The following is a 15,029-nucleotide window of genomic DNA, read 5'->3' on the forward strand; positions in this document are numbered from 1 at the left end:
TCCTTTTCCATATTTTTCTATAGGTATTCTAACATTATTGATCTTTTGTCAGACTTCTTCATCCTTGTATAGCCATTGTAGCACCTCTTTGTCCTTTGTTTCCTCATATAAGGTCCCAACACTAACAAATGCTCCATCAAATATTGGAAGATGTTTCATAATTGGTTGTTCTTTAGAGTTTGATGGTTTTCCATAGGATTTAGGAGAAAGTGGTAACCGTGATAGTGAATATTCTTCGTTCCCTTGATCTCTTAGTTGCATTTGTTTTTCCATACTTGACAAAATTGAGGCAAATGATTTTTCCTTGGATTGTGTGTTTGAAGATGATGCCTCCCTATTATGAGGAACAATGACCTCTTGAGCCGGTTTTAGATTACTACAGTATTGGAATGGATTAGAGTCTACTGATATCGTGATTTCCTACCCATTATATGGAAAAGTTAGGCACTGATGATATGTTGATGGAATAGCTTGTATGTCATGTATCCATGGTTTTCCCAAGAGTATGTTGTATGATAAATCCAAGTCTAGAACTTGGCATGTTGTGTCTTTCTGCAAAGGTCCCACTCTGATGGGTAACACCAAAATTCCTTTGGAGGAATTCTTTTCTTCATCATATGCTTTGATTGTGATCTTTTTTTGAGGATCAACTGCATCTTCAAAATAACCTAGAGCATGAACAAGACTTGATGAGAAAATGTTTAAGCCAGCTCCCCCATCTATTAGGACATGTTTAATGTGTGTCTTATGAATGCAGACTTCAATATGCAAGGGAGCATTATGTAGATGTTGCAAGGGCATGTCATCTTCTTTGGTGAATGATAAGAAGTGAGGGGTTGTGAGGTGTCCCGCCATGGTTTGGAATTGATCTACATCAAGATCTTTGGACACTATCATATCTATTAATGCTCTTTCAAGAATTTCTTTGTGTGCAGGTGAAACCCTTAAAATTTCTATGATGGATATTTGTGTGGGAGTTTTTTGTAGTTGATCCACTAGACTGTATTGTTTTGAAGTGGATGACATGTTAGTTGTAGGACCTGGAAATTTTTTTTTGGATTTTCTTCTTGTGATAGCATGAGCAGGTTCTTGATTTTGTTTGTCTTTGATGACAATCATATTTACCATATTATCATATGTGTGAGCATAGTTCACCTTTGCTTTACCCTTACCATTATGGGTTGCTAATGATTCACCTTTCTCATAGTTAGGAAGCAGAGTTTTGAAGGTTGTGTGGGATTCATTTGTCGTATGTCCAATCATGGTTATTACACCATTATCAATCAAATCTTGGATGACATGTTTCAACTGCTGACAATTATCCATTTAGTGTCCCTTGTTTTTATGAAAATCGCAATAATGGTTGTTGTTCCACCAAGAGGGTTTTATCTAAGGTTCAAAGTTTCTTCCTTCTAGAAAAGTAATCAACTTGTTTGCGAGAAGCGTCTTTAATGCTGACCCTAGTGGTTCACCAATGTTTGTAAATTTCCTTCGAAAGAAATTGTTGAAAGTTGTTTTTTGGTGAGTGTTGTTTTGTTGAGCCACTGCTGAATGATTGGATAAATTGAAAACTAGTTTCTTTGGTTTCACATTATCGTTTTCAACTATCCCATCATTGACGATATTTTGATTTCTATTCCAGAATTTGGGCTTATCATTGTTGTTGTTGCTAGTATTATTGTTAGAAGGATTAACTCCTTCTTTGCATAGCTTCAACTTGCCCTTCTTTAGCATGGCTTCCTCCATCCCGATTCCATTATCAATCATCTTTTTCAAACTTTGATGACATTGCATTTTTTGATGATAACTCATTTGTTCATTTAGGCTGTCGATGAATATGTCCATTTTCTCATATTCTGGTACTGTACGAGGATATCATGAAGCTAACCGTCTTCATATTTGTAGAAAAGTCATGAAAGGTTCTCCACTCTTTTGTTTAGTACTACATAGGTCTAGCATTGTGACCTCATGTTGTATGTTGTAAGAGTATTGTGAAACAAACTTATCCACTAATTTTGTGAATGATCTAATTCCAAGTCAAAGTTTAGAGAACCATTCCATAGCTAGTCTACTTAAGCTCTTTGGAAATAACCTCATGACGTATGTATCCTCATGTGAAAACTCCATACTCATTTTGCAAAATTCTTGTATATGATCTTGGGGATCAGTATTTACATTATATTTATCATATCTAGGAGTTTCACAACCTATATGAAATGGTATCATCTTTAGATTTCTATCAAATTGTAAGGACAAATTTCTTGAAGTGAGTACCTTCTAACAGTTCCTCTCTGCATATCTTGAATCTGTGTTTGCAGTGTTTGTGTATGTTGTGTAAGAGTTGTGAGAGGATTATCCACATGATTTATTCTTGCATAACCATGAGTTTGTATTCTTGTATGATCTTGATCTCTTCTTATATCATCCCGACTCTTTCTTGTGTCATCATTAGATTTGTCATTGTTGAGAATTTCTACATCATCCTTTTTGGGAATGGAAGCTTCCTCATTAGTTCTTGTGTTATCAGGAATTGATGTGTCATCCTTTTTGTGACCGTAAATCTCTTGATGTCATTCGTTATCATGGAAAGGGTCACTTCTCCTTTGTCCTAAATTTCTCACATCAAAATCTTGGGGGAGTGTACCACCAGATTTTGCTAACATTAAGAAGTATTTATAAGTTTGTAAGTTTTTTTTATCTTAGGTTGGAGTGTAATGATGATGATTTTGATAAGACCGAGTCCAATAGGAATGATATATCCTATGATATGGGATGAGGTTATCTTGATCAAATGTTGTAGTTTCATGATAGAGGATGATAGATTCTAATGAGAAACTATGTTATGAGTGATCAATTTATCAAAGAAGGTGATGATGCACTTTGAGATGTTAGATCTTGAACTTGTTAAAGATGAATACTTGGAAATCTTGATGTGTCTAGTTCTAGAATCTATTTTGATAGAAGATTACTTAACCAAGCGAACCAAGAAAACAACCTAAGCACAAAATGACATATATCAGGTGTATACGCTCACTGTGAATTGACCAAGCAATTATGACAAATCTAAAAAAGATGTGCAAGAAGACAACTCTGGACTAATAGAAATAGAACCTCGTACGATAGTTTAGTAAGTTCTAGATGACAATTTAAACAGTCCCATATGATAAAGATAGAACCTCGTATGACAATTTAGAAGCAACCATACGACAAACCGATAACAAAGAACCTCTATTGATCTGACTCGTACAACAATTTAGATAGAACATAACGATGAACTAGCTTTCTCGTATGACAAACTAGGAAACTTGTACAACTTATGACAGAGTAGAGACAAATTTTTGACTTTGACAAATTTTTCACCAATGATGTTTAATGTTTTGATTATGTTTCTAGTTTTAGATGTTTCAGTTTCAGTGCCAAGGATGAAAATACAACAAAAATGCGATATGATAAGTGATCTCAAGCACAACATGCTAAATCCTAATGAAGTTGGTTGAGAGAGAAAACTTTTGCTTGCAAACTTAGGTACACACCCAATAGCTAATTAGAATATGATCGTTGAGTCTCACACAATGGATTCTCAATGCTATATTATCCAACTCCAAATGCTAATGGGGGCATGATATGGCAAATGTCTTCGGAGAGTTACTATCTCTCTTGCACAAAGATTATCCCCCTTTTAAAGGTGAACTGAGTAGCTTCTATCTTAGGGTTAATAGTAAAGATTTTTTTTTGGAATTACCCTTTGCAGTTGTGCAAGCACAATTCAGACACATAGCCCAACAAGGTACCGAAATAAGAAGTAGTCACACAAGCGTGATTGAGACCGTGAGGCCCTACAAAATGTTCAATATGAGAGATCTCAAAAGAGAAAACTCAAATAATCCCATCCTCCGATACTTTAATCCCAAGAGGCCTATTTTTTAGAGTGAGTCAAAAAGATTAGGTCTAGCTATACTCACTTGGGTCGTTCTCACAGGGTTATTACTTTTTCCCACTGTGACAAGCCCGCTAAAGGTATTCAAATCTCAAACATAGAAGCGCTTCAAGGGTCAGGATTTTTAATTGTCCATAGGGACAAGAGCATACTCTCCTACCTTTTAGACAACATCTCAAGCATAAACAACAAGATTGTTCATTTACCAATAGCAACATTAAGTGTGCCTAGAAAACTTTAAGAAGACACAAAGTTTGGTTGAGTTTCCTTAGGCAACCTACAAAACCATTACATTAGTAATCACATTTGTTAGGCTGCTAGAAAACACATAAACAAACTAGGGTTAGCATTAGTAATAGCCAATTTTAAGCATAAAAACCCTAAAATGAACTCTGTTTATGAAAAGACAGAAACAAAAACTCATATGAGTTTTCTCACCTAGCAGTACAAGTATTCCCACATACCCATATGAGTGCACAAAGAAACTCATATGATATTGCAAAGGTACTCGTATGAGATTTTGAAGATAGTACGGCTAGTGATCCATGAGATTGAAGATTTGAAGATGCAAGAGGCCAAGAAATGAGATTTCCTACCCCATGGTGGGCACCAAAATGTCGTGAGTGTGAAGTAGGGTACCTGCATCTGCAACACAAACACTCAATAGATCATTACAAGCAAGGTTAGAAAATTGAAATGAAATGAAAGATAAACCATGGCAAAGTGACCTATCGCCTCCTAAGAGATGCAAGTGTGAATTTTCTCTTAGATCTAGATGAGCAATCCCAGTGACTTGACTACACCAAGACAAAGGATTTAAAATGATATGATATGCAAGCTAGATGAATGCATGATTAAGCTAGATTGATCCAAGAAGTTAATTATGCTAATGATATGCATTGATTATACTAAATGATGATGCAATTAAGCTAGATGAGAGATTGATTATGATATATGATTAAGCAAGTATGCTAGAAGATGATCAAATTAAGTTAGATCTAAGATGCAATAAATGATAACAGTTCTAAACTAGAATGCTAGAAATGATATGCCTATAATAATAATGCATGAGATGGGATCCATTGTGCTCCAAAATGGGGGATATTTATAGGATTTCCAAGGCCAAGAGTGAGGTGGTAGGAATCAATGGTCAAGATAGAATCTAAAGATATCAAGGGTCGAATTGGAGGAGGTTGGAGGAAGAGACACTCCTCATCTCTGTGGTGACAAGTGTCAAGGAATATTTCTCACAAGAGAGCAAGTGTCCAAGGGAAGAGACATGTGGAAAAAGTGCCATGTGTCTCAAGGGGAGAATATCCAACCCATAAGAGGTTAGGATAAAAGAGGTTGGGATGTGCAAGAGGATAGAGTTAGTTAAACCCAGGATTAGGTGGAATGGGTTAGGTTAGGGGGTGGTTTATGTTAGGTGATTAGAATTTAGGAGGCGTGTGGGAAATTTGAATTTAAAAATTCAAATAATAGGAAAAGGCTAATTAACTTTCAACAAACTCATAAATTGATTTGTTTTAATTAATTAGGGGATTAGAAGAAATGAATTTAATGGGGGCAGATTAATCAATTTGGATTAATTAATCAAACGGGACTATTGAAATGAACTTATTAAATAAATCCTTAGATTTATTAATAAGCAGATGAATGGTGAATTTAATCAAATTTCTAATGAATTCAATTAAATTGGGAAGGGAGATTAATTAAATAATTGCTTATTTAATTAATTATCTTCAGACCTTTTTTAGGTGTATACAACTATCGATTGGTACTACGGTTTCGACTTTGAGAGGTTGCATTATCAGTTAATCCGATTGATATTAGCTTGTCTGAATGTTATTGATGATGAGGACAATTAAAAGTCTGATCTTTTTGTGGTCGGGATGTTGCTTTTTTTGTCCCGAACTTATGCTATTGTGAATTTATTTAATTGGTACATGTGTTTGGGCTATGCTATCAAATGTAGATGCAACATATATTTTTTGAATTGATGATGATGTATGAAGTATTCTTTTGATCTTGAGTTGTTCATTTGGTTTCGATTTTGGTTCGGATTAAGTTTTATGTGTTGGAATCCAAGAAAACTGAGGGGGGGGGGGTGAATTAGTGTTCTCCCAGAAAGATTAATTTTAACCTTATTAGCACAATAACTTAGCAACTGGTATGCATAAAAGAAGATAACAACAATTGACAATGCAACCACAAAGATGAACACCATAACACGAAGATTTGTACGTGGAAAAACCATGGTGGGATTGGAGACCAACAATATCTAACCATTGATCAGATGAATAAATATTACATATAAGGGGCTTGCACATGCAGGAAGGCTAACAACCTAGAGCACACTATTCATCACAAAAGGAGTCTCACTGACTACAAGAAATCTTCAGACTACAATCTGGAAAGAAGATTGAACTGCAAGAATAACATCTCTTATGCTTGAGTACAGTTCCGGTTAAGCTCAATATAGGAGGTCTTAAACCTCTTACACAGACCCAATTCAATTACCTACGATAGACCAAAACATCTGTATATGATTATAATTTTATTCATACACAGATAATCTCATAACCCATCTGTGACCATGATCTACAAAAGAGATATTACATCATATTTATACCAACCTGGGACCTAAACAATTAGGTTGTCCACCTAAAAGATAATACAATAAATCCATTACATAAACTCACAAACCAATGATAATCCAAGTCGGTCTAAGAATGAAACAACATTAGCCAAATAATAAATCTAATCGGTAATACATTAGGAGCATCCACCAACATGTTACATAAATCAGTCCATAACCTAGCAGAATAACATAGAATAGCATAGAATAGCACCAAACCTAAAATAGGTCATCATAAGACAAATGTAACACAATCGATCAACTGGAACATGAACATGATAACCATCAACATCCTGAGAACCTTCTAGAATCCACACCAACACCACATATAGAATCCATCAAAAGATCTTCAACAAAGCCCTATTGGTAAAACCCTTATCGGTAACCAAAAGGGTTACCAGAACATATGATAGCTTCCGGATCACCAAATACCAAACCAACTGAATGTGATATACACATGAATGACCGGACCAAACCAATTCCACAAAACTGAACATACTGGAGAATACCAGAGATAGTCTCCATATCAACATCACAATCCAACCACTCTACCGGAACCCGATAGATAGCCAAACAAGCTAGGGTTGACATCAATGAAAAATATCAATGCAACAAATAATTAATTCCTCTAAATTGCCAACAATCTCTCCTTTGGCATTAATGGCAATACTAGATGTGAAAAACATCCATGTGCCAAGAAATACCAAACAAGTATCCCCCAATGGAAGACATCCAACAAATGATATATCAATGAAGTTTTGAACCAATTATCTCTGTACCAATTAACCATCCATATACCTGAACCAAACTCCCCTAGTGGGATACAACCAATCTGAAATTTTGTTCCTTCCCCTTTGACTGATATCTCTGTTAAGCTTTGTTTTTAACATGTATATCTCTCCCCCTTTGACATTAATGTCATAAATCTGACATAAACATCAAAGAAAAACCATAGATCCTCTGAACCACACAACTGAATACTCCCCCTAAGTAGTAGCATGAACTCATCAATCCAGAATGAATGATAATTCTGATAATGAATATCGGACTAATGCCAATTAGAATCACTTAAGTCTCTACTGAAGGGGCAGAGACCTCCAATCTATCTCTAAAGTACTCAAATGATTCCTTGGGCAGAGGTTTAGTGATGATATCTTCAATTTATGCTTTAGATTTCACATAAACCAATCCAACTTCATTTTCTTCTACCTTTTCCTTCAAAAAGTTATACTTGATTGATATGTTCTTTGACTTTGAATGAAATACCAAATTCTTTGATATGTCAAAAGTAGCAGAGTTATCATAGTGAATAACTACTGGTTCATCACAATCTACCCTTATATCTTTCAACATTTGCTTCATCCATAGAACTTGTGTACAACTAGTAGCAGCAACAACATACTCAGCTTCAATGGTAGATAAAGAAGTACATGACTGTTTATTTCTAATCCATGAAACAAGTTTTTTTCCACGAAAGAAAACTCCATCAGATGTGCCTTTTTGGTCATCTATATCTCTAGCTCCCAATCTGCATCTATATATGCACATAGTGTAAAGTCATCATCTTTAGGATACCACAAACCATATTCCATTGTTCCTTGAAAATATCTGAAAATCCTAGCTACCAGAGAAAAAGGGTTTCATCATAATCAATTCCTTCCTTCTAAAAATTTCCTTTACAGACCAATCTCACAACTTGTCCATGTCCTCAAAACCCATTTAGTTCCAATAACATTCTTATTTTTAGGGTGGTGAACTAAAGTCCATGTATTGTTCTTTTCTATCTGATCCAATTCCTCTTCCATAGCTTTCATCCAACACATCCTTACATACTTCAACTATTGATGCCAATTTAATTTGAGAGATTAATCATACCTCTTTAGCTACCAACCTTCTTCTTGCAGTGATCACTCCTTTGGTTTTATCTCCAATGGTCTGATCTTCTGAATGATTCAACCTTACATACCTAGGAGTCTTCTGACTTTCTATTTCTCTCCTCTGATATTCAATTACTATTGAATTTTCTAATACTGTTGGGGTAACTAGTTCAATATTATGTTTCAGTGTAGGTACTACTAGATCAGTTATGATCACTTCCACTTCCGATTCTCTTTCATAAGTTCTTATTTGACCTATGTACTACTCATCTACCTTGACATTAGCACTCTCCACAATTCTCTGCAATATTTTTTTATAACATCTATATGCTTGCTTTCATTTGAATAACTAACAAATATCCCTTCATCACATCTAGGATCAAACTTTCCAATTCACTACCAAGGATTCTGAAAAACTTAATTGTAGATGTATGACCAAACCATAACTCATTAACTTTCTTACTGATAAACCAAACTAGGTCTAAGATCCAACAAATCTTCGTTGGTTAACCTTCAAACTAACTTATTCATAGTTTGAAACAAGCTTTCAAACTACTACTGGGGGCAATGCAAGATTTGTCATCAATTTGCCTCCCCCAAGGCTAATGCCTTAGTTACCGGATGAGTTTCTTATAGGTGTAGGAACACCTTGTTTTGTTGGATGAACATTTGAGGTATTTGATTTTGCTGGTTGATCCTCGGACTTTCTAATCTACTTCTTCTCATGCTCCTTCTAAATATCATCAACTTTTTGCTTTCCCTTCTCATTGGATTTGTCATTTCCTACTAGTAGGTTCTTGATTATGCAAAATTTAGCAATATGTCCTACTTTGCTCCATGCATAACAAGTGAAATTGTTCTTTTGAATTGCCTTGTTGTAACCTTGATTATTTCTTGAACTACATTGATTAGCCATATGTCCAAACTTTCCACATGCATGACATCTCACATTCATTCTACAATTTGTTGTCCTATGACCATAATTTTTGCAATTGAAACACTGACCGGTAAATGAATTGTTGTTCTAATTGACTCTATTTCTACATTGACTTTCCATATGAAAAAACTTATTGCAAACAAAGAATCTACTGTTAAAATTATGTGTATTGGGTTGCCTTACGGATGACCTTTGATTCCAGTTGATTGGTGGATTCTCCTGATTGTTCTTCTGACCGGATGTATCATCCTGATTTATAGTACCAGAGCTTTCTCCATGCTCAAATCCAAGACCTTTAGTGTTTCCACTGTCCCTTTGATTCTTCAATAACTTATCAAGCTTTGTAGATTTGGCCTTTAACTTATCTTTGTACTCATTTGCAGCATCTAGATCACTTCGTAGGACTGTCATCATTCTTTCCAACTCTTGCTCATTGTTTTGAGATTGCACCAATTCAGTTCTCAATATTATCATTCTCATGTGCTAACCTAATGCATTCTTTAGATTTTTCTTTCAATGATTTCACAAGATTTTCTTCATTATTCTTTTGGTCTTCAATCTCCTTGGACATCCTCATGGTTAGGTCTTGCATTTCATTCTTCATGACACCATTTTCCTGACTCAACTTCTGACATAGATCCTTAAGAGCATTCTTCTCTTCATCATCATGATTTTGTAAGTTATTTCCTTTTGGCTTGTGCAGATGACAACCTCTCTTGCAAATTAAAGATGAATTCCTTCATAGATCTCAGCTCATCTTGCAGCTTCATGTTCCTTAATCTTTCAACATCATATTCTTCAAGTGTTACTTGAAGCTCTTTCCTCAAACTCATCTCCATAGATTTTGGATACAGGTTCTTCCTCAAGTTGTTAGACTTATTCTGAGGCACCAGGCTCTGATACCAATTGTTGGAATCCAAGAACACTAAGAGGGGGGGTGAATTAGTGTTCTCCTGAAAAGATTAATTTTAACCTTATTAGCACAACAACTTAGAAACTGGTATGCATAAAAGTAGATAACAACAAGTAATAATGCAACCACAAAGATGAACACCATAACATAGAGATTTATATGTGGAAAACCTTAAGGAGGAAAAACCACGATGAGATTGGAAACCCACAATATCTATCCACTGATCACATGAATAAATATTACATATAAGGGGTCTGCACATGCAGGAAGGACAATAGCCTAGAGTGCACTACTCATCACAAAAGGAGCCTCACTGACTACAAGAAATCTTCGGACTACAATCCAGAAAGAAGATTGAACTGCAAGAATAACATCTCTTATGCCTGAGTACAATTTTGGTTAAGCTCAATATCGGAGGTCATAAACCTCTTACACAAACCCAATTTGATCACCTATGATCGACCAAAACCTCTGCATATGATTACAATTTTATTTGCACATAGATAATCCCATAACCCATTTGTGACCATGATCTACAAAAGAGATCTTACATCATATTTATACCAACCCAGGACCTAAATAATTAGGTCGGCCACCTAAAAGATAATACAATAAATCCATTGCATAAACCCACAAACCAATGATAATCCAAGTCAGCCTAAGACTGAAACAACATTAACCAAACAAAAAATCCAACCAGTAATGCATCGGGAGAATCCACCAACACATTACATAAACCTATCCATAACCTAACATAATAACACAGAATAGGACCAAACCTAAAATAGGTCACCATAAGCCAAATGCAACACCATCGATCAACTGGAACATGAACATGATAACCATCAACATGGTGAGAACCTTCTAGAAGCCACACCAACACCACTTATCGAATCCATCAAAAGATCTTCAACAAATATTTGTTGGTAAAACCCTTACCGGTAATCAAAAGGCTTACTAGAACATATGATAGCTTCCAGATACCAAATACCAAAGCAATTGAATGTGATACGGACATGAATGACTGAACCAAACCAATTCTACCAAATTGAACATACTGGAGAATACTAGAGATAGTCTCGAGATAAACATCACAATCCAACCACTCTACCGAAATCCAATAGACAACCAAACAATCTAGTGTTGACGTCAATGACAAACATCAATGCAACACATAATTAATTCCTCCAAATTGCCAACACTATGTGTTTCATATTTTGGTCTGGTTGTATAGTTTGGGTCAAAGATGTGAATATACATTACAACCATTCTTTTGGACGACTTGATGAAGATTTTTTTGTTCCAAATTGGTACATATATACCTAGGATATATAGTGAGATATACATGATGTGTGGAATACAATGGTGAATGTGTGTGTGACTTGATGTAAGGATGATGATGTGAGTGAAGTTGCTACATTAGAAGGTATTACAATACATAGGTGGTCATTGTTATAAGAGTAGTGATCTGAAGACTTGGAGATCTGGATATTTATTTTTAGAGAGGTCAGAATTTATGCCATAATAGAGACAGTAATCAACATACTAAGATGCATTTATTCATTCACTTCCTTTTCTATAAGTTGTAATATTGTATCTTTCCCTATTGTAGTTAGCACAAGGTTTGCAAGTCATTTTTGTATCTTGCCCCAAGTACAGTTAACCTTGGTCTACAAGTCCAGAGCAGTTAGTTCCCTTTTTGTAAAATATTTCTATATAGTGATTCATTTCTATGAGTTGGCAATCAACGTGATTTTTCCAAATTTGGGTTTTCCACATATGAAATATTGGTGTTCTTGTTGGCATTTTTGATGTTTATGTTGTGATTGTCATTGATGGACACACACTTGTATTGAGATCCCCTTTATATGTATGAGCTCATGCTCAACCGGTATTTGTTCCAACCGGTATGTTGTACTCTAGTCTTTAGACTAGTAGTGATTTTGCAGAATGTGTTTTCCCGGACTAAAGCGACATGTTGACCCCAAGTGGTTCGCAGATCATAAGCGGTACAAGGAAGCAAAGCAGCACAACACACTCTTACCAGTCTTCACTTTTGTCAAACCGGCAACCAACATTTTTGTCAAACTGGCAATCAGCATTTTTGTCAAACCGGCAACCGGCATTTTGTATGAACCGGTAACACTCTGTGATGAGTTACCAACCAGTATTTTGTGATGAGTTACCAATCCACCGATTGTTTGATGGTGCCGACACATTGACGGTGATTCTTGTGTCGTGTTACTGAGTATGTCTAGATTCACTGAACCTAGGAAATTGTAATGTAATCCTATTGGACCGACATGAAATCAGATTCCTTTAAAAGGATATCATGTCTCGGGTTTTAAAAGTTGTTGAAAGAGCTACGAAAAGGGTTTATGTTGAGCTAGGGTTTAAGGTGAAAGAGTAGAGAGATCTTATGAGAGGAGATCGAGTTGTAACTCAGAGTGAGATAGAGAAGACTGAAGTAATGCTGGAATGCATTAGCTATGAGCATACAAGATCTAACCAAGCAGTTTGTGCTAGTAGATAGATCAAACACTTGTTGATTACTCACATCTTTGACAAGTTTGTAGCCCTTAACTGGGTAGGCCTCAAAGCCTTTGTAAAATCCTCTAACAAGGTGGTTCGCACATGTGAATCTAAAATCCTCTAACAAGGTAGTCTTTAATCGGACTTATCTCCTAACAGAGATTGAGATTCTTAACAGGATCTGTTCTGGTGAAGAACATTGTAAGACCTTAACCGGTCTGGTTTCTATTCTGCAAATAGTGACTTGTGAGTTCCATCTCACTGTGGTTTTTCCCAGTTGGGTTTCCACGTCAAATATCTTGTGTTATGGTTGTATTGCTTTTGTGGGTGAATGGTTTATTTGCATTTTGGTTTGTATGTGTGATAACTGGTTTGATTGTCAGAGTACTTTACCGGTTTATCTCTAGACTGTGTAAGTGTTTTAGTGCAAAGATTTTTGGCATACTAATTCACCCCCCCTCTTAGTATTCATCAATTGGTATCAGAGCCAACCTTTCTATAAGTTTAACCACTTGGAAAGAGATATGGGAGAATACACATTGAGGGAACTTACTCAATGGCTCACTAAGTCTAAGCAAGTCTATGATGATCTTATGGTCAAATACAAGGCATCTCAAGCAAAAAGAAGAGAACATGCAGAGAGGCTGATGGAACTATCTGAAAGTAGTTCTGAAGATGAAGCTAACATGGAAGCTATGATTGTTGAAGTGAATAAGATGAATGATTCAAACTCTAATCTGAGAAAGGAGTTGGAAGGGCTGACTATTCGGTTTAGTCAAGAACTTGAGAACCAGAGAAAGGCTAAAGATCTGGTAAAAGACAGAGATCATGAGATCTCCAAGTTGAAATAAGAGATTAGTGCACTAACTGCTCACCTTCATGAGAGCAGAATGGAGAAAGAAGACATGCAAGGAGAACTGAACATTGCCATCTCAGAAAATACAGGTCTTATGGAGACAAACACTGCTATTTCCAAAGAACTCTTTAAATCAAAGGAAATACTAGCTAAGTTTGGCAAAAGTAGAGCCAGGCTAGAGCAAAAACTTGAATCATCTAGACCGGCAAAGAATACCAATGGTCTTGGTTTTTCTGAACATGAAGAAGGAGAATCCTCAAGGACAAATGTTGAAGCATCAAAGAAGCAACCGACACTCAAAGGAAAAGGTAAGCAAAAATTCAAACCTATTTGCTTTAACTGTCTTAAAGAAGGACACATTGCCAATGTGTGTAAGAGCAAAGCCTACAATAATTTTCCTTATTTTATCAACAATATACCTAGATCCAATAATTTCAATGGTCATTGTTATGCATGCAACAAGTTTGGGCATAGAGCATTTGAATGCAGGTCTATAATGGATAACACCAGAAGATATCCTCAGAGGACCAAAGGAACTGGTCCTGAATCTTTTATGAACCGGAACCACAATCGGTTTAATGTCCTCAACCATCAGTCAAGAAGCGGTGGTCATCAAGCGGCAACTGGATGGAGAGAAAGTTGTATGATCTGTCATGGTCATGGTCGCACTACTGCAACATGCAGAAGGAAGAATGGAAACATGTACAATGGACCTTGGAGAACACCTAGACTTGTTTGCTATCACTGCAACAAACTGGGTCACATTGCAAGATTCTGCAGAATCAGAAAAAGTATATCTGATGATATACTGGTCACTCGGGAAGGAGAAATAGATGTTGAAATAGTTCAAGAAGACATGAAGAAAGTATGGAAGAAGAAACCAGTATTATTGGAGGAGGAACCGATTTCTGCACCCAGTGTGGAAATATCTGAACTGGCAAACTAAGCCTCAAAGGCTTAGGGGGAGAAAATGGCAAAATGCTTTCGAACCCCCAGTTAACACCAGTAAAATACCTTAACCGGTATGCTACACCTGTCGCTTGGCAGAAGACCGAAAACGGTAAAGAGGCAAATTAGGGTTTATTCCCTAATACAGGAGCATTAATGATGGTAGGTGAGAGACATGTATAAATGCAATTTTCAAATCATTTCTCACTATCTGTTTTTTGAGCGAAGAAAATTTTTCAAGTACAGAGCAAAGAGAAGGTGATTTGAGCTTAGATTTTCAGGAATTGGAGAGATTTGAAGGAGATTCAAATATAGTTTGCAATCAACAGTGGAGAACTCAAAGCGGTGATTTGGAATCCAACGGAGAGCGAAGCAAAGCAGAATCAGGAAA

General features: G+C 36.1%; 1 protein-coding gene across 1 annotated transcript in view; it reads right to left on the minus strand.

The window, feature by feature from the left end:
* Positions 1–9,803, minus strand: part of LOC131875952 (uncharacterized) — a 76,157-nt gene extending 66,354 nt beyond the window's left edge. Inside the window, exon 1 of the mRNA XM_059220693.1 lies at positions 9,573–9,803. Coding sequence (XP_059076676.1) covers positions 9,573–9,803 — 231 coding nt within the window. The remainder of the gene's footprint in view (positions 1–9,572) is intronic.
* Positions 9,804–15,029: the final 5,226 nt, after the last annotated feature.

The sequence above is a fragment of the Cryptomeria japonica genome, chromosome 5 (genome assembly GCF_030272615.1).
Source record: "Cryptomeria japonica chromosome 5, Sugi_1.0, whole genome shotgun sequence".
NCBI lineage: Eukaryota > Viridiplantae > Streptophyta > Pinopsida > Cupressales > Cupressaceae > Cryptomeria > Cryptomeria japonica.